The sequence below is a fragment of the Accipiter gentilis genome, chromosome 22 (assembly GCF_929443795.1).
Source record: "Accipiter gentilis chromosome 22, bAccGen1.1, whole genome shotgun sequence".
Lineage (NCBI taxonomy): Eukaryota > Metazoa > Chordata > Aves > Accipitriformes > Accipitridae > Astur > Astur gentilis.
The window spans coordinates 24806827-24826827 of NC_064901.1; the positions used below are offsets into that span (position 1 = coordinate 24806827).

The window sequence follows — 20001 nt, forward strand, 5'->3', positions numbered from 1 at the left end:
GGGCATAAGCGGTCCAGAAGGTTCCTGGAATGCATTGATGATAACGTCCTTCTTCAAGTGATAGAGGAGCCAAAGAGGAGAGGTGCTGTGCTAGACCTAGTACTCACCAACAAGGAAGGACTGGTGGAGGAATGTGAAGCTCAAGGGCAGCGTTGGCTGCAGTGACCCTGAGGTGGAGTTGAAGATCCTTAGAGCAGCGAGAGGGCACACAGCAAGCTTACAACCCTGGGCTTCAGGAGACCCTCTTCAAGAATCTGCCTGGTAGAGTAGCATGGCATAAAGCCCTGGAGGGAAGAGGGGGCCCAAGAAAGCTTGTTAATATTCAAGAATCACCTCCTCCAAGCTCAGGAGTGATGCATCCCAACAAAAAAGGCGGCAAAAACTCCAGGAGGCCTGCATGGATGAACACAGAGCTCTGCGACAAACTCAAACACAGAAAGGAAGACTACAGAGGGTGGAAGCAGGGGCAGGTAGCCTGGGTGGAATACAGAGAAATTGTCCGAGCAGCCAGGGATCAGGTTGGGTAAGCTAAAGGCCTGATAGAATTAAAGCTAGCCAGGGGCATCAAGGGCAAGGCAAAAAGCTTCTATAGGTGCGTCAGTGATAAAAGGAAGACTAGGGAAAATGTGGGCCCTCTCCAGATGGAAGCGGGAGACCTGGTTACCTGGGACATGGAGAAGAGTCTGGTACCCAATGACTTTTTTGCCTCAGTCTTCAGCAGCAAGTGCTCCAGCCACAACACCCAAGACACTGAAGGCAAAGGCAGGGACTGGGAGAATGAAGACCTGCCACACGGAAGGAGAAGATCAGGTCTGAGACCATCTAAAGAACCTGAAGGTGCACAAGTCCATGGGACCTGATGATCCGTGAGTCCTGAGGGAACTGGTGGAAAAATTGGCTAAGCCACTATCCATCATATTTGAGAAGTCATGGCAGCCTAGGGAAGTTCCCACTGACTGGAAAAGGGGAAATATAACCCCCATTTCAAAAAGGGGAAAAAGGAAGACCCAAAGAACTACAGGCCAGTTGATTTCACCTCTGTGCCTGGCAAGATCATGGAGCAGAACCTCCTGGAAACTATGCTAAGGCACATGGAAAATAAGGATGTGATTGGTGACAGCCAAATGGCTTCACTAAGGGCAAATCGTGCCTGACAAATTTGGTGGCCGCCTACGACAGGGTTCCAGCATTGGTGAATAAGGGGAGAGCAACGGACGTCATCTACTGGACTTGTGCAGAGCATCTGACACTGTCCCACACAACATCCTTGTCTCTAAATTGGAGAGACATGGATCTGATGGATGGACCACTCGGTGGATAAGGAATTGGCTGGATGGTCACACTCAAAACGTTGTGGTCAATAACTCGATGTCTGGGTGGAGACCAGTGATGAGTGGTGTTCCTCAGGGGTCGGCATTGGGACCGGTGCTGTTTAATACCTTTGTCGGTGACATGGACAGTGGGATTGAGTGCACCCTCAGCAAGTTTGCCGACGACACCGAGCTGTGTGGTGCGGTCAAGACGCTGGAAGGAAGGGATGCATCCAGAGGGACCTGGAGAGGCTTGAGAGGTGGGCCTGTGTGAACCTCATGAAGTTCAACAAGGCCGAGTGCACCTGGGTCAGGGGAATCCCAAGCACAAGTACAGGCTGGGCGATGAGTGGACTGGGAGCAGTCCTGCGGAGAAGGACTTGGGGGAATTAGTGGATGAAAAACTGAATATGAGCCAGCAGTGTGTGCTTGCAGCCCAGAGAGCCAATCACATTCTGGGCTACATCAAGAGTACTTTCAAGATTAGTCTTATATATACATGTATGACACTTATATATGCTTTATACAAACATATTTGTGGGTTAATGCACTTATTATTGGAATTTAGTAATTAAAACGTTAGCAATTAGTCACATCAGAGTGAAACTGGTTTTGGAGTATACTATCTTTCAAAAGTACTCTGGTCCATGAAACATCATCAGTCCTTTACTAGGTCAGAAACAGATGTTTGTGGCAGAAGGACCGACACACTTGAGTGTATATGGTAATAGCAAATGGGAAAGGTGGAGTTCATATTATCCTGGACTGGTGCAATGGTGCCACAAAATGCTTTGCCTAGTCGTATGTGAAACAGTTATAAACCTCTTAACTATTACCCTCTTCCCCTTCCTTCTCCGGCTAGTGACGATAGTGTCCTGAATGTGAATTGTACTTTTTCAAGTGATTTGCATCTTCCTAGTTGGATAGCCCCAAATGATAATGAATTTGAAACATCACATTTTGCCACTTGTACAGTTCTATGGTAGGAATTTTCTTTCAGGTTGTTTTAAACATTTATAGTTAAAAATCACTTCAGGGCTTGCCAAGACCCTGTCTGACATGAGGCTTATATAAAAGCTTTCCTGTGGGCAAGGATCAGAAGATCATAGCACACATACTGGAAAGCCTTGCCAAGAGGAAGCTTCGAGAAGAGTTCACAGGGAAAAGGTGACAGTAGGTTCTCAGGAGTCCCTGCCCCTTCCCACTGGAGGAGGGATTGGACTGGGTCCCAGGTGATCCATGCCAACCTCTGTGGCCTGTTCTTTGGGTAGAATTGAGGAACACTTCTCATGAGATGTCCAAGGAGTTTCAAGAAGGAATAGCATAGCAAACATCATAAATCGTCATGTCAAACTCGCAATTTCAAACTTGGACTTGCCAACTACAGTATCAACAGCTTGTGGCAGATACTTCATAATACATACCAAACTAGACAGCATCTGAATACAGTCCTGTAGGAGAAGGGATGAAAGAAAGGGTATGCAGATGAAATGAGCCATTTAGGATATTTAATGCGTTTCTGGAAGGTGTGCAAATACTATGATAAGAAGAGTAATGCAGGATTCTGTAGACTAGGACAGAACATTTTCAAATATTTAATCAAATTGAGTTTTAAATGTCATGGCATGTTGGTCTTCTAATTTAATATGTAGATAAAGTTCACATTCTGGTGGAAATGTGATTCAGGAGGTCTGGGTCCCTGTACTGCCTCTGCTGCTGACACTTTTCATTATAGTATATCTACTTGGACTCTTGAGGACTGCTGTGAGCAAGATTCATCCATGCTCCGCGCGGATGCAGACTCTGTCTTTGTGCTCCTAGGGCCAGGCTGGAGCAGCACTGTGAGGCACATTAGCCTGGGGTCAGCAAAAAGCTAACGGTTGCTCCTTGGCTATCATTTGGAGCAACACACATTGCATCTGGTCAGCGTGGAGCGTGAAGCTCATGTTTGCAAAGTAGCATGTAGACACATGCGAAATGTTGCTAGCTGATTTAGTCCATTATTGCCTCTCTTTCTTCAGCCATAAACTACCGTAATATTATCTATCTTCTTTCCAGAGGCCTTGTGAGGATGTGTTTGTGTTTGATGTCTTATTAAGGCGATCCAATCAAGGATGGATCATTGCCAAAACTCCCATTGTATGCAAAGGGCCCTGGGGCCCCTGCGTTCACGCAGCTCCCAACAACAGAAGTCTGAGGTCAAAGTTTGTTGTTCAGAACCAGGAAAATACTTGTAAGTAGTTGTTATAGTCCCTCTGAGTCATCACATAGTTTCACTCTTCATTTTATTTCACTAGCTGCCTCCTAAATTGGATCGAAACATTTTCCCACTTGTAATATTTAAAGGTGTACAAATAGTGCATGCAAGAGCACCTGTGACCTATTCATTGCCCAGCAGTGATAGATCTGGTAATAATGTGCTTGCTATTCTCGCTGTGCTGCACTTTGGTAACACCTAGGGTTTAATTGAAATACACCCTGACCTTGGTTTTGTTCATGAGGCATAGAGTGGACATAATTACTAGGAATCTACTGAGGGATATTACGGCAAAATGTCATATTACTAATTTTGGCTCCTCACACCCTTTTGGAAAAAAAAAAAACTTAAAAAATCACAAATCTCAGTAAAAACCAGTGTGCTGCAGTTTCATAGAAGTCCTAAAACAAGTAATTTTCCAAAAAATTAACTTCTTATATTTCTCTGTACCTATTTTTTCTCTCAAAACACTATCGCAGTATGATAATTGCATTGCCCCTAACAGTTTCATATTCCTTCATAATTAAATAAACAGCTTGTAAATTGCAGACCACAAAATGCCTGTGTTCCACTTGTACCTTAAGGGGTTTCCATAGTTACCAAGGACAAGAAGTTTAACCATCATTTGCCAGAGTCCAGGCTATTTACAGCCTTAACTTTTTATCTCATGTCTCTTTGTCTCTTTGTTTATTAACACAATGAGGGAGTAATTTGGACTCAGTTAGCCACTACAAATGCAGTGATGCAAAATGGACTCCCTAAAGTTACCAAGGTTATGAAATACATATCAAGCACTTCTCCAACTCAACATCAAATAATTCAGAGCTTAAAAAAGGAAAACACCTTTCTTGACACAGCATTATGTCATGATAGCATTTAAGCAGGTACCTATTTTAATTCTTATCCAAAAAAACATTTGTGCAGATTTTGCATGGCTGCTTTAATATAATTCCCTTTCATCCCTCAGTCTCCTCTGTCGTACATATTACAAAATGCCTTTGGAAAAACTGCACTTGCTAAGGCAGAAACTTGATTTTTTTTATGCCACTGAAATGGACAATCCTCTGATTTGCTAATCTCAAAATAATCTTAAAATCTTTCAAATGACTCCAAATTTTACCAAAGCGTCTCTGTTGCCAAAGTACAGAAACTACTACGGATCCACAACTGCATTATATATTCATCAAACTAAAATATTTCTGTCCTCTAGTTTATATTATCTACTGAGGTCAAGAGCTCAGCAAGGCTCAAAGGATGATTTGCATGGGTAACAAGAATATTCAGCATTATCACATTCAGTAGACAAATGCACATATTGTAATTTAGGAAAGGATGTTTTGGGCTTTAAAAACTAGACTCCAATTTTCTAAGATTAGGATGAAACTTTCTTAAGGGCAAGTATATACTGTAATTGCCTTTTTGTTTGTTTGTTTGTTGCTTTTCATTGTACTGACTCTATTTGTATATTCATACTTAGACTGTGGTGTTCTGATCTGACATTTTCTACATCTGTTTTTATAGTAGGGAGAGAATTTTGGAAGGAATCATGGCTAACATCTTGGATTCCATCAGCCTTGCACTTTTTTGTCTTTGCATCTTTTGAAAGACACAATATTTTAATATTTCATATACTTGACCTGCAGATTTTTGCCTGCTAATTTGAAATCTTGTAGGATGTTGTTGCAAAGGATGTTAATTTATATAGTTTAATGCTTCCATGTGAAAAATTTTATAATGGTCTACCAGAGCAAAACTACTTTGTTTGAAATGAAGTATCACTGTAGTACCTTTAAACAGATGTTGTCTTAAATCACTACTAGTCCGCTAAAACCAAAGTAATGCTACAGTGTTTCAGAATAGTGACCCCACTGTGACAGGAGTCAAAATTACATTGTTTTGGAGCACTGCTTTAGAACTTTATATAATTTTTTATTAAGGGTTGCTTTTGTACTAATTTTGTTGTTGTTCAGATGCCTTCTGAATGGGGATCTGTGATTTCGCTTTGATAGTAAACCAAAAAGGGATTAAGAAAGAATCCTTTCAATAGTTATAGATATACTGCAGTTTAGTTGTTGCTCACTGAGGTATTTGTGGTGTAAGATAGAGAAATCCTGAAGGTGCTTGTATGATTTCCCCTTCTGTCATGGTTGGCACATGAGATGTAGTGACATGCTGCTGTAGTTAAAAGAATTTTGTTATCAGGGCTATTCTGAAATCTCTTCTGTACAGTTGCCTGTTTCTCCCTGCATAAATATCTGTCCAGAAAAATACAGAAGATGAAACAAACAAAAAAGGTTCAGAGAAACTGTGTTTTATCAACTGAATTAGTGAAGTGAGAAGAGCAAAATGGGACTTGAATAACCCAAGGGATCAGCGATGAGGTAGAAAACCTTTTTACCTTTATGTAATTGGTTTGAATCGAGCCCAAGTCAATACAGAACAAAAGTTCCTAATGTCTACATGGGGTCTCAAGAAAATGAATCCAAATTAACTTTGAAAAGGGACTAGCTAAACTACATTATGTTCTTTTATGGACACTCTTAATTGAAATTACTGTGGCCTTGATTCAATTTAGCTTAAATTAAATTCTAAATAAGAGTGTCCACACAAAGATTTAATGCAATATAATTAACCCACTTTAAAAGTTAATTCCAATTAAATTTCTAGAATGTTTCTGGGTGGACTAGTACCAAGCTGTATTGTGGTGGCTTTTATGAAAGAATTTAAGTTAGTTCATCATGAATAGTTCATAAATTGCTCCTCTTCATACCACTGTGAGCAGTCTGAACAGAGATTAGGACTGTTTTGTCCTCTTCACCCTTTGGGTGACATCCAGGGAAAGGTCAGGAAAGAAGTCAAATAATTCCTCTTGATAAAAATAAGTATGTCCTAAAGAAATATCCATTACATAGTCTGACGTTTCCTATGATTTTCCTGTAAAATTAGCAAATGTTGTGAGTCGTACTGAGGATACAAAGTGCAAATGACGCTTGGAAGTAAAAGAATATTTATAAATAAAGGGACATACCAGGCTGATTTAGCTTAAAACACTGTGAAAACTCTTAATTTCCAGCTAAAATGCAAATATTTTTGCCTGGACCATCGCGCACTAAAATTCTCATTTTTAAAATCTCTCTTTCATGTTCATTTCTGTTACCTGAAGTTAAGGAGAAAATTTTAAACCTTAGAAAGACATGAGAGAGGAAACATGAAATCAGGCTGGAAAATGAGGGGTGTGAAATAAAGCTGTTTTCTGTATAACAAAATGAAAGAAAAGACGAAAAAGGCAGACTGGGTCAAACTCATCCTTGATTGAACTCCCCTGAAATCAATGGTGATTCAGGAGGATTGAATGTGTCCAATCACATTTAGGTCTTTGAGGTCAGTGTCTTAGTGATTCAGCTGAGTCTTAAAAGGCTTGCAGAAGAGAACTGGGAAGTATCTGTGGTACAGCAATATCCACTCTGCCTCCTACACTTACACGCTTCAAGGGGCCATAGAAAATCCTGATTGTGTCCCAGAGCGAAACGGTGAAACATGCAAAGAGGAGAATAATTTGCATTGTGAGTGTTTTGATTTATCTGGCCTCATGAGTAATCAGTTTGCATTGCAGGGCTGCCTATCTAGCCCTCTTTGGCCTCCACTGTACTTAACTAAAAATAAAATAAAACCCAAATAGATAGGAGCTGCTGGGCTTTGAAACCTCCCAGGTTTTTAGGCATTATTGCAATAGCTCCCTAAACTGTTGTTGAGACTTTTAAAGTCCTATAGCAGTGAAAAGGGAAAACTGATTTTTAAGAATGGAGGAAAAGACACACAGCTATATAGCTGTGGTGATGGGTTTTCACTGTAAAACTGTCTGTTTGAAAAAACCCAAATACCTCAGACAGGAGCCGATCCGTGAGAAAAAAAGAAAAGATAAGATGAGGAAGAGAAAGATGTGAGATCTACTGTAACCCAGTTTCCCGATTTTGCATGATGGTTATTGTGAAGCTCGATGAAGAATGTAGCACGTGTTCCTTTGTGGGTAGCAAAGACGGTCAACGGAGAAGACGACTGGTGTCGTCGTACTGGATATGGGCAGGGAACAGCACGCAAAGTGTTTGTACTTCTCTTGAACCGAAAGCTCTGGTCCTCGGGGGTTCAGCCAGGTGGAAAGGAATTTCAGGACAGAAGAGGCAGGGAGGGGAGCAGGAAGGTATGGCGAGTGAATCCCCAGCAACGTGGTTCCATCAGCCCAAGCCTTGGCAGCCGTATGGGGACGCGCATCGGAGGCTGCGGGAGCGTTTGCAGAGCAGATGTCGGTAGAGGATTTCTGACCACGGTGGAGCTCCCTGCCCGCAGTTCAGTCTCTGTGCGGGGACGAGGGTTTATCCTCGTGTGTTTCAGTATTTTGTGGAGCTAAAACATATTGTGCGCTTGTCTCCTGGTATCTACACTGAAATTCCCTTGGCTTCCTCTGCTGGCATTGCTGCCAAAAGGGGATCAGTCTCAGGCCCTGAGAGCATTCACAGTTCCTGAAAAGGCAGTCAAGAGAGTCACTCCTGCATAAGGTCATCCTGGGATTTAGACCTATTTTTATTGCTGTCCTCAGTGCTCTCTTCCATACAGAAACTATTTTCAATTCCCCGATGCTGCTACTACCGGAAGAGACTTCCCAGCATAATTAGCTGCTTGACGCACCTAGCTCCTCTTCATATGTTTGGAAATCTGCCATTTAATTTGCAACTGTAGAGTGGCTTGTTTACTAAAAAATGCAGATATCTTTGCAAAGGGTTTTTCCTCTCAAAAACCTCTTGAAAAGGGTGTGATGTACAGCATACCTAACTGTGCTATATAAAGTGAAGCAAAGGTGCATTTTCTGAATGCATCCACATATTTCTCAACTTGAAAAAAGTTGTAAAAAGTGATCTGAATGCCCCTCATCCCAAAGTTTTCTCCACATGGCTGAGGGAGAGTTGTGATGATTTAATTGTGCTTTAGTGGAGATTGAACTGTGATGTCCTTGTGACGATCTAATCACCTGATAAATGCTGTCTATATTTTCAGTGCAGTGACATACAGCATCACAGCTCATTTTTTAATGGCAGATGTACAGCACCAACCAAAGCGTGTTAGATCGTGCTGTAGCACAAACTGTATACTGGGGTAAAGCCATGGCCTTCGCACTGCACCGCTCCACTGCTGAGATAGTTAATCATAGACTCATAGACTAGACAGAAAGCTAACTAAGAGTTGCCACCAGCAACTAAATTGCTAGTGATCCAGCTAAAGGTCAGTGGAGCTTGGGAAAATATCTTTGCCACCTGCCATACCTCATTAGGCAGATCTTTGGGAATGGTGTAGAAGTTCTCTTTTGTAATCAAAGCCCACCATTACAGGAAAATCCTTCAGAGATCAGAGTGAGTATAGTCACTTTCTCCTGGTAAAATAACGCAGAGATCAAATCACATCAGGTCTCAGACTTAATTACAAGAAAATAGAAAAACGAATTGTGGGTTCCATTACAATGCCCATAAGGAAGACATCTCTGCATACACGTTTGGCAGAGTTACCTTTCAACAGCATAACTACTGCATCCTTCAAGCTGTCCCTAAGGAAAGCTGCACTGTGCATATCTGCAGAGGTAGAGTAGCTTTGTCATACCGTGCTTCGTCTTCTGCATTGGACCTGAAGAGGGCAATGCTTTTTGCTCAAAGGAAAATGTGTAGTACATCGAGACTTAAGTATCGGATAAGCTATAGAGAGGCGAACGTGCATATCAAACGTCAATTTGAAAAAAAAGGTGTTTGAGTTCTGTGGAAATAGAACACAAAAGAAATAACTCTCCATATATGTATATGTATGTCTTCATGGCCATAAAGAGAATATACATTACTGTACTAAAATGGCAGATGGTATATGCTTTTGTAATTAGGGCAATGCCACAGACAGGCTTAAGGTCATTTTTGGAAACACATTTAATAATTGTACGGTGTCTGGGGAGCTGACAATGCAGTAAGGAAATTCTTTGCATTTTAAACTACATTTTAAATCTATACAGCAGAGGGCACTAGTGTTATTGAATTGACCATAGAGTTGATATTTTGGTACTAGAAAAATGAAGGGGGAAAAAAAAATCACTTAGAAGAAAAAGAGGTGTCAACAAAGACTAAAGAAGCTGGTTGATAGTCTGTGTTCCATGTGTGGATTTATAAAGCTAAACCTTCATGTGTCTCTAGCATAATAGCCAGATATTGAATAGCAAATTACTCTAGTACAGAGTTCCAGATGGGTCTTTATGTAAAGCCCATTAAAATATTTCCATAATGTTCTTCAAGGCTTTAAATGAATTTTCCATTGTGGTTTCGTGTGGGCTAATTTTTTTTCCAGGATATTTCCAGGGTATTTATGATTTTAAATTACCCTGATGTAAAACGACTGCACTAAGACTTCCTGAATACTTAAGCTCTGAACTATGGAAAACCAGCAGTCTAAAAGAGAGGACCTTTTTAATACATTCCTAATGCCACTAGGACTCTCACTGCAGTATGTTAGCCTCACGCAAGGCTCACCCGTTGGAAGTGTGCATTTGCAAGTCACTGCCTAGCATATTTTCTGCTGGTCGTGGCGGCGTTTTTGAATCATCAGCTCCCCTATACTTTAGCAGCACCAAGCACAGTTAGTGCGATCTTATGCTACATACTGCATTTTGCTTCCTGTGTTACCAGAGATGAGGGAAAAATGTTTAGAAGTGTAAATAAGTCCAGAGTTAAATCAAATGGTGGCTACAAAAGCTAAGGTTTGCTCTTGCTGCCTCCCAGAAAATGTTCCAGAGGAATGGCAATATAGATCTTCTATACTTACATATTAAACAAAATACAACTTAGACACAGAAAAATCAGCCACACCAACACGTGAAAACGTATCTAGAACTTTCCACCTACATCTCACAAAATGGTGATCCTGTCTTCAAAATTATACACTAAGAGCAGCTAATAAGTACTCAGTGACCAAGCTGGTATTTGAAGTGTACACAGATTTGAATTTTGCAGAAACCTGAGGGCTGCAGAATTTCCTGAGAGTCTTTGACATCTGCCTCTTCTGAGGCATATGTTTGATTGAGCCATCCCTAGCACAGGACAGGGGAAAAGGTAAACATAAAAGCCATGGGCAATTTTGGCCTTCAGCACAAGGAAAGAGCTGTTCTATGTGACTGATTCATTGTTTGAGTCAATAACCAAAAATGGGAGGAATATGGGGAATTTCTTTTAAGAAGAAAACCAAAAACATTTCTTTTAAAAATCTTTTTGCAACTGAAACATGGAAACATTTTGGTTTGGGCTGAACAATTTTTGCTAATCAGTCTCATAACTGGATGATTTATTGGTTATAATGAAGTACTGTATTCAAGTAAAATGTTTTTATCTTTTTTTCTTACATATGGAGCTTATGTGTATTGATGGGAAGGAAATATTTGCTGGATAGAGGAGTAGGTAAAGGGAATGGTGGTTCCAGTGAAGACAATAACATTGTACCAGTGCAATGGTAAAATAATTGGTTTGTTGTGTTTCTGTAATCTGTTTTATTACTTGTTAATGGAATTCATTATTCAGTCCAAGTCCTTAGGGCTTAAGTTTTAGAAGAATTTAAAAAATGAGAAAAGAAAGGAAAGACGAATCTACCGAATAAAAAACCCCACCAACTAGTGACAAACAAAAATGCTAATACAATCGCATTAACTATCACAGAAGATGGTTAATTACTATTCAACAGCAAAATCCATGGATCACAGATATCTCCATCTCTCTACAGAGTTTCTTCATATATTGTGTTCAGCACCTCTGAAGAGTAAGCCTGCAGTAAAAAGGAAGGTGTATACAGCAGCCACCCCTCATCTAGTCTAGCACAGTATCCTAAACCCATGGAGCCGATGTTCCGAAGCACAGCTGTCGGCAGAGGGAAGGGATGGAGAGGTGGGAGCAGGAACATCTAACGCTACAGCCACAGGGTTCTCCAGTCCTATGACAGAAGTGTAAGCCACGGAAAGAGAAGTTGAGTGACTTGCTCAAGGTTGCAAAACACATTAGTTTCATGAATCTTTCATAACGAGAATGATGTTTTATAAATAGCACTTACAGAGCAGATCAAAACCACAGATACAGCCCAGATTTTCCAATTCCCATTCACAGGTTTTTAACCATTATATTGGCTTTCTCTGCAGTAAATTATTAAAAGTGAGATGAGAACACTTGCTAGCTCTGAACCATTATAACAAGTTAAAAAATGCAGAAATGAATTCTCAAAAACACATTGTCTGAATATATAATTAGAAAAAAAGTCTTCCGTTAAATGAATTGCTGTGAGATGCAAGTTCATCTACTTTTTCCTGGTTTGTTTTTTTTTTTAAAGCAAGATAGGGTTTTTTACACAAAATAAAACAATTCAAGCCTGGAGTGGCAAACCATTGCCTTATAGTATTTTGTTTTGCTGAATACATGTATTATGCATATGGGTGCTATAGGTTATAAATATGCTTTAAGCTTGCTGTAATTTATAAGACTTCACTTTTGGCTGATTTATAGAAAATTTCATTAAACTCTACAACAGAGGGACCTTGCACTGAGCAGCGGATTGAAAATGGACTGAGGGCTGGGGGCTTTAAGAACTACCACAAATGAATCAGTACGAAAATTCTTAAAATGGTAATAATCATTTATAGTGTAAAGGTCTTTTTTCCCCTTACAGTAAGATCTTTAGGGTTTTTTTTAAAGGTGCCAGTGAAACTGCCAACCCTGAAGCTACAGAGATATTTTTCAGCATTTAAAAGGCTATTCTTATTTCTGTGTTCAACACACATTTACTAATGAGTGTTTCTCTGCTGTTGGTGCCAAACAAAATAATTGAGGAGGAAATATCATGAAATTGGATGATGCTGTTTAACGGTATGGAAGAATTGATGCTCAGCATGTTTCCTTTGTATTTATTTTTTTTAATTTGAAATAGGCAAGATCTTGCCCTGACATTTGCATGACCTGCAACATTCAATATTAAAGGCTTTACTTCTAGTTAAACTCCAATGCAAGAGTCACATTTGTATAGGCAAAGATTTTCACCCATCCAAAACAGGAGTCTCCACTCGCTCTTCTTAGTATCTGTTGTCTTGTCTTAAAATGTATCAGGAAGGTTAATACCTTGAATAGTCTGAGGATTCCTATCTTACTCATTTTTGCCTTTTGAGGCCATTGTCACTTCTTTCAACTCTCCCTCTGAGTTAGAACATTTCTTTTAGGTCTCCACTGTGGTTGGACTTGTTATCTGCCATCCAGCTACATGCTTTATACATTGGAATGAATAGGAAAAGCTAGTCTCTGGCTTTTTCTTATCTCATTGCCAACTGCAGCTGACATACATAGCTGTACAGGAAACAAAATATTAGCATTTCTACAGCTATTCTCACTACAGAGTTTCATGAAATTGGTAGAGTTGACTGAAAGGACAAGAGAAGTCTTTCTTTAGAGAGCACACTTAAAGATTTGTGATTAATTTAATGTTCTCCTTCTCTCTTTCTTTCTTTCTTTCTTTCTTTCTTTCTTTCTTTCAGGCTATTCAAACTCCAGAAGGACCAACACCAAATAAATTATGAATGTTGAACAAGATGACCTTACATCCACAGCAGATAATGATAGGTCCTAGGTTTAACAGGGCCCTATTTGACCCCCTGCTTGTGGTGTTGTTGGCTCTTCAGCTTCTTGTGGTGGCTGGTCTAGTGAGGGCTCAAACTTGCCCTTCTGTCTGCTCCTGCAGCAACCAGTTCAGTAAAGTGATTTGCGTACGGAAAAATCTGAGAGACGTGCCAGACGGCATCTCCACCAACACCCGGTTACTCAATCTCCATGAGAACCAGATCCAAATCATTAAAGTTAATAGCTTCAAGCATCTGAGGCACCTAGAAATCCTGCAGCTCAGCAGGAATCACATCAGAACGATTGAAATAGGGGCTTTCAATGGTCTGGCCAATCTCAACACTTTGGAACTCTTTGACAATCGTCTGACCACTATCCCAAATGGGGCTTTTGTATACCTGTCAAAACTGAAGGAACTGTGGTTGAGAAACAACCCCATTGAGAGCATCCCTTCTTATGCTTTTAACAGAATCCCTTCTCTCCGGAGGTTGGATTTGGGGGAATTGAAAAGGCTTTCATACATCTCAGAAGGTGCCTTTGAAGGTCTGTCCAACTTGAGGTATTTGAACCTTGCCATGTGCAATCTTCGAGAGATTCCTAACCTCACCCCGCTTGTAAAACTGGACGAGTTGGACCTTTCTGGGAATCACCTGACTGCCATCCGGCCGGGTTCTTTCCAAGGGTTAATGCATCTTCAGAAATTGTGGATGATACAGTCCCAGATTCAAGTGATAGAAAGGAATGCTTTCGACAACCTTCAGTCACTTGTAGAGATCAATCTGGCACACAACAATCTAACACTACTGCCTCACGACCTGTTCACGCCGCTCCGCCTAGAAAGGATCCACTTGCATCACAACCCTTGGAACTGCAACTGTGACATCCTTTGGCTCAGCTGGTGGATTAAAGACAAGGCACCCTCCAATACCGCATGCTGCGCCCGTTGCCACACACCTCCCAGTTTAAAAGGAAGGTACATTGGTGAGCTGGACCTGAATTACTTTACGTGTTACGCTCCAGTCATAGTGGAGCCACCAGCAGACCTCAACGTCACGGAAGGCATGGCTGCAGAGATGAAATGCCGGGCGTCAACCTCCCTGACCTCTGTCTCTTGGATTACTCCAAATGGATCCGTCATGACGCACGGGGCCTACAGAGTTCGGATTGCTGTGCTCAGCGACGGCACGTTAAATTTTACAAAGGTAACTGTGCAAGACACAGGTTTGTATACATGCATGGTGAGTAACTCTGTTGGGAATACCACGGCTTCTGCCACGCTGAATGTGACTGCCCTGGATAACCCTGGTTACACATACTTTTCTACCGTCACAGTAGAGACTGTGGAACCTTCTCAGGATGAGGCACAGACCACAGAGCAGGTTGGGCCCACGCCAGTTACCAACTGGGAGACCACTAACATGACAACCTCACTCACTCCACAGAGCACAAGATCAACAGAAAAAACGTTCACCATTCCTGTGACGGACACAAACAACGGGATCCCGGGAATAGATGAGGTTATGAAGACTACCAAAATCATAATTGGTTGTTTTGTGGCTATCACTCTCATGGCTGCTGTGATGCTGGTAATTTTCTACAAAATGAGGAAACAGCATCACCGGCAGAACCATCATGCTCCAACGCGGACTGTAGAGATCATTAATGTGGATGATGAGCTTACAGGCGACACACCCATAGAGAGTCACTTGCCCATGCCAGCAATAGAGCATGAGCACCTAAATCACTATAACTCTTATAAGTCTCCTTTCAACCACACAACAACAGTTAACACAATAAATTCAATACACAGTTCAGTGCATGAACCGTTATTGATCCGAATGAACTCAAAAGACAATGTACAAGAGACTCAAATCTAAACCATTTATGACATTAGGGGGTGGGGGTGGGGACAACAAAAGATGGTTTATAAAACAAATGACACAAATGACTGGGCTAAATCTACTGTTTCAAAAAAGTGTCTTTACAAAGAAAAAGAAATTTATTTATTAAAAATTCTATTGTGATCTAAAGCAGACAAAATTATGTGTATTCCTCAGAACCTGGTTTTGCTGCACTTATTTACCCTCCTCGTTCCCCTTTTCCTCCCCAGCCTACCCTGATTCCCATTTGCCATATTTTTCATAGGAGATCTTGATTCCCTAAAAGAACTGGTCTAGGAAATTTTGTAAGAATTCTGTTACACTTTGGGAATTTTTATGGTGAATTCTAGTGGTGAGATTCGGACTATTTTGTCACTTTTTCTCTTTCTTTCTTTTTTGTTTTCTCATGCCCTTTTTGAAATCATTCAGTAGAGAATGGAATAATAACAGCAACTTTACAAGTGAGAAAAACAAAGAAGCAAACCTTTTTTTTTTTCCATGTAACGATTTGCTCTGTATTTACTGAAAGCACGGTTCTGTGAAAAAATGGAAGAAAAAGTAAAAACAAAACAAAACATAAAAAAAAAAACACCCCACGAAATTAATTTACTTGTGAAAACCTATAAAACCCATGATCTTTTAAACAATTCTAGAACCAGAATTTGTAGTTCAAACACTAAACTAAGATTATAAATAAAATATTGGTTTTTTTCTGTACTTGGACATAGCTCATTTTTAGTGTGGCTTTAAACATCAAAAGTTTGTTAAAATTCTTATGATATTCTGCTGTGATGTTCCAAAACACAATCACTTTAAAGAGAACGATTAAACCACTTTGGATCATTACTGAAGAATAGCATAGTCTTCATTTTAGTTTATGTAAGCAGCCTACTGGCAAACAAGGGTGTTTGACTTTTAATGCAAGATTAAGATCATTCCTTCTAATGGTGTTTTCAATTATCTCTATTATATCTCAAGATGTATTTCACAATGCCAGGAAAAGTTTTGCAAGGAGTTTCAGTTATCACTGAATTTATTAGACAAAGCTGAAAAGTTTGTTCTGGTTTTTTGTTATATATATATATGACTGTCAATAAGAAAATTAATCTTTATATCAAAGCTAGTGTTTTCCAGTTCTGTTGTTCTGGGACTCCTAGACATAAATATGAAATACGTTTCGCTGTCTATGATACCCATAATCAGAGCTGTATCCCTATGTGCAAAATGAAATCAAAATGCCGTTATCGGAGTAACTCAGGGGAAGAAGTCCGAGGATTTTGGTTTAGAAAAACAGAAAGAACAGAGTCAGCCAAATCAGAGGAGGGTATAGGTTACTGTAATTTGCATGACAGTTCGACTCCCTGTAGAGTAACCAGTTTACATTAATTTAAACTGAGACTCATTTACCAATAGGAAATGTACACTCTTTTCCTTTCTCTTTATATATGTTCTCTGGATTTAGCTTATTGGCATAGGAATGGTGTATACCTTGCAAGCTGAAAGCGAAAAGGAAGGCTTTGCCTAAGAAAACCCGCTTCAGGACACTCTTCTTCCAAGTAGAAGTTCTGCCAAATTAAACTACTTTACGCATTGGCAACTGAATAGAAGCATTTTAAGATGATTTAGATTAGGAAAAAGAATCATATATATAATATCTGAATGTCTTTCCACCTATTTTCTTCCTTAACCACCTTTACTGTGAGTTTTCAGGATCCTGTGCCAGGTAAATAATGCTCTTAGTTCTTATCAAAATCTCTTTGGAGCTTTCTAGTATGCAACAGCATGCAGGATGAAGACCCTACTGAAGAGTGTACTTCTGTTCTGTAAATTTAAGAAGGAATTTCTGCTAGGTTGAGGGGGTAAATATTGCTTGTTGGATGCACAGTTGTGAAGGTTGCAGGCGAATTTTGTAGTAAGAAGGCCTGATGTAAAGAGGACACAGTGGAGATAGGTGATGACGAATCGCACCCTGCAAGGAGTCTGGTAAGTATAATACAGAAATAAACCCAAAGTTCTATAATAATCTCAAAGAACCGTTTGGCAAGACATTATCCTTTCATGTACTACGTGAAAAATAATATCTACTCTAAGAGAATTTTAACAGAGGACAAAAAAGAACCTGAATGTAAAATGCTGCAGCTGTGATTCCTAGTTTTGCCTATTTCTTCAGAGTGCATTAGAGAATTTCGTTGGTGATTTCTCTTAAGCATTGCAATAGAGTCTGTACAGAAACACTGCCATTACACATTGCTATTTGTACTTTGCCCATCTGGCTGGTAACATTATGTCCATGACCAATGCTTATCTGAAAATTGAAAAAATTCTTTCCAGGAAACCTAAATCTCGGCCATCTGTAATCAATGGGTTTATGTTAAAAAAATATGACTACTCTCTAACCAGTATTTGTGAAAGCACTTGTGGTCACCATGGTTTTATAGACATGTAGTTTTTACTAACTCCTAAAGGTTATGCATAGGAGACCTTTGAGAAAAAAAATGTATAGCTATTGCCAAGTGGGACACTGGGCCAGTGACAATCTTTATTCCTCTTTGAAGTAATAAAAAATAATATCAGTGACTGTTTTAAACAACATATACATTCTTACTGAGTGTTAATCTGGTTTTATTGGCGAATCAGAAAAATCGGATATTCCTGCTTGCTCATAATAAGCATAAAGAAAAAGCATTTTGCTGTGTTTGGTTGGGTGAGTATATGTGTGTTATGTGGAAAATATTAGTTCTGATTTTCCCAGCATCGTCCCTATCCTTCTTGGAACCACAGAGATTATTTCTGACTCCTCCCTACTTCTATAACACACCCAGTACTTTTTCAGACTAATTAAATACCAGAGTTAGAGATCATCACAGTTTACATTATGAACTGAGCTCTGCAATAAAGTGAGAGGCGTGCTGCGCTCTCTTTTTTGGTGTTCAAATCACATGCCAATGATGCCCGTTACTACTCCAGAGACTGCAATGTTAAGAGTGAAGCCTGGGTCTCCTAATGAAATGTCTCTTGCAGGTGACCACATTGTAGATGGTGTCTGATGTAAGAAAATTGGGGGGGGGGGGGGGGGGAAGTGATCTTGATGATGAGCTATCGCTTTCTAGTGGGCTCATGAGAAAGGATGAATTAGTCTTCAGTTCATTTAATGGAGTTTGAAGATGTTTGCCTGCTGTCCTGTACAAAGGACAAGTCTTACGAATCTTGCCATATGCAGAAATAACGTGAAAAGCAAAGCAAGTAAGTACGTTTCAATTCCACATACAAGATGAACATTTTAGCTTACTTTGAAAAGGGCTAAATATATGAAAATTGTTACAGTAATTATATTTTTTTGCTAAAATATTCTAAAGTGTTAAAAATTATATGTAATTTTTTCAAGATTCCCTGTCCCCACTGATGGCATTATGAGTTGATCAAAGCATCAGAGAAAAGATAACAAATATTATACTTAGTTGTACTAGCTTCATAGTCTTGTGAAAAGTATTTCATAACAGCTGTTACAAGCTTTTATATGTCAGATATGACCATTACTGTAGTCTTTTCAGTGAGGAGAATGGAAAATCTCTTCATCCTTCTCTAAAGTTTTTATTCCATTTTTTTACGTGAGCTAAGTACAGCATTTTTGAAATATTCGCTCTTTTTCTAAGTCCAGACAGTGAAGGTCTAGGAAGTGTTAGGAGCTACCTTACAGTTTCATACCAAAAGAAGTAAATGAAGAAATAATTTATCCTTATCTTCAATATATAATAAGAAGAGTTAGACTTCAGTGTCTGGGTATCTGTTTTTCTTAGTAGAACTACTTAATGCATCTTTTTCTCATTTGTGCAGGTGCTGCCAAAACCCCATCTCATTTCAAACTTGCATCTACAATTCAGTCTACAGTTATCCTGAAGGTAGTGGCAGACATTTTATTGTGGAGGTGGTATTATAATTAGTATTGTAGTAGACTAACACCCGGAGCCGTCACTACGGACATAGCAGGGGTTCATGGGCTTGGGGAGATTCTGGGAAAACTACCCAGGAAATTTGCAATTTCTGTTGGCCCTGCAGCCAACACTGCGGTTGCGTGTACGTGGCTGGAAGAGCACAGCAGGGCAGAAGAGCTTTTGGGCCACAATTTCAGTGGCCGCTCCCCACTTAAGGGCATAGATGCAGAAGTAATCGGGGTGTAATAGTTCAGCTTCAGACATGCAGTGTGTGACTAGGAATGAGGGAATTCTTTTTCTTGTTTATCGCTGTTGTTTAACCCCAGCAACTAAGCACAACAGAGCCACTCCCTCCCTCCCTCCTCCCACTCCTGGTCGGATGGGGAGGGGAATCGAAATCAAGTCAAACTTGTGGGTTGAGATAAGAAGAGTTTAATAATTGAAATTTCATAATAATAATAATAATAATGAAAAGGAAGATAACAAAAAAAGAGTGAAATATAACCCAAGAAAGACAAGCGATGCACAATGCAATTGCTCACCACCAATGCCAGTCCCACAGCAGTGATCTGCCTGTCCCAGCCAACTGCCCCCAGTTTATATACTGGGCATGACATCACATGGTATGGAATACCCCTTTGGCCAGTTTGGGTCAGCTGTCCTGGCTGTGTCCCCTCCAAAATCCTTGTGCTCCTCCAGCCTTCTCGCTGGCTGGGCATCAGAAGCTGAAAAATCCTTGACTTACTCTAAACATGACTTAGCAACAACTAAAAATATCAGTGTGTTATCAACATTCTTCTCGCACTAAATCCAAACCATAGCACTGTACCAGCTACTAGGAAGAAAATTAACTCTATCCCAGCTGAAACCAGGACAACTACATTTATTCACAAGTAGGTTTTAAGTCTTAGTGCACACTAAACAATTCAGAACTTGAAGAATAAAAAAAGTCACAGA

At 40.0% G+C, this 20001-nt stretch overlaps 1 protein-coding gene across 9 annotated transcripts in view; it reads left to right on the forward strand.

Annotated features, from left to right (window-relative positions):
• The window catches only part of LRRC4C (leucine rich repeat containing 4C), a 549191-nt gene extending 533410 nt beyond the window's left edge, over nucleotides 1–15781 (forward strand). For 7 of the 9 annotated variants that reach the window (XM_049825898.1, XM_049825897.1, XM_049825899.1 and 4 more), the window contains one exon: nucleotides 13151–15781. In XM_049825898.1, the coding sequence (XP_049681855.1) occupies nucleotides 13193–15109 (1917 nt within the window). In that variant the 5' untranslated portion in view covers nucleotides 13151–13192 and the 3' untranslated portion in view covers nucleotides 15110–15781. Of the gene's footprint in view, nucleotides 1–3368; nucleotides 3544–13150 lie in introns of those variants that run through there. The other 2 variants (XM_049825903.1, XR_007509197.1) reach the window with 2 other exon arrangements.
• Nucleotides 15782–20001: the final 4220 nt, after the last annotated feature.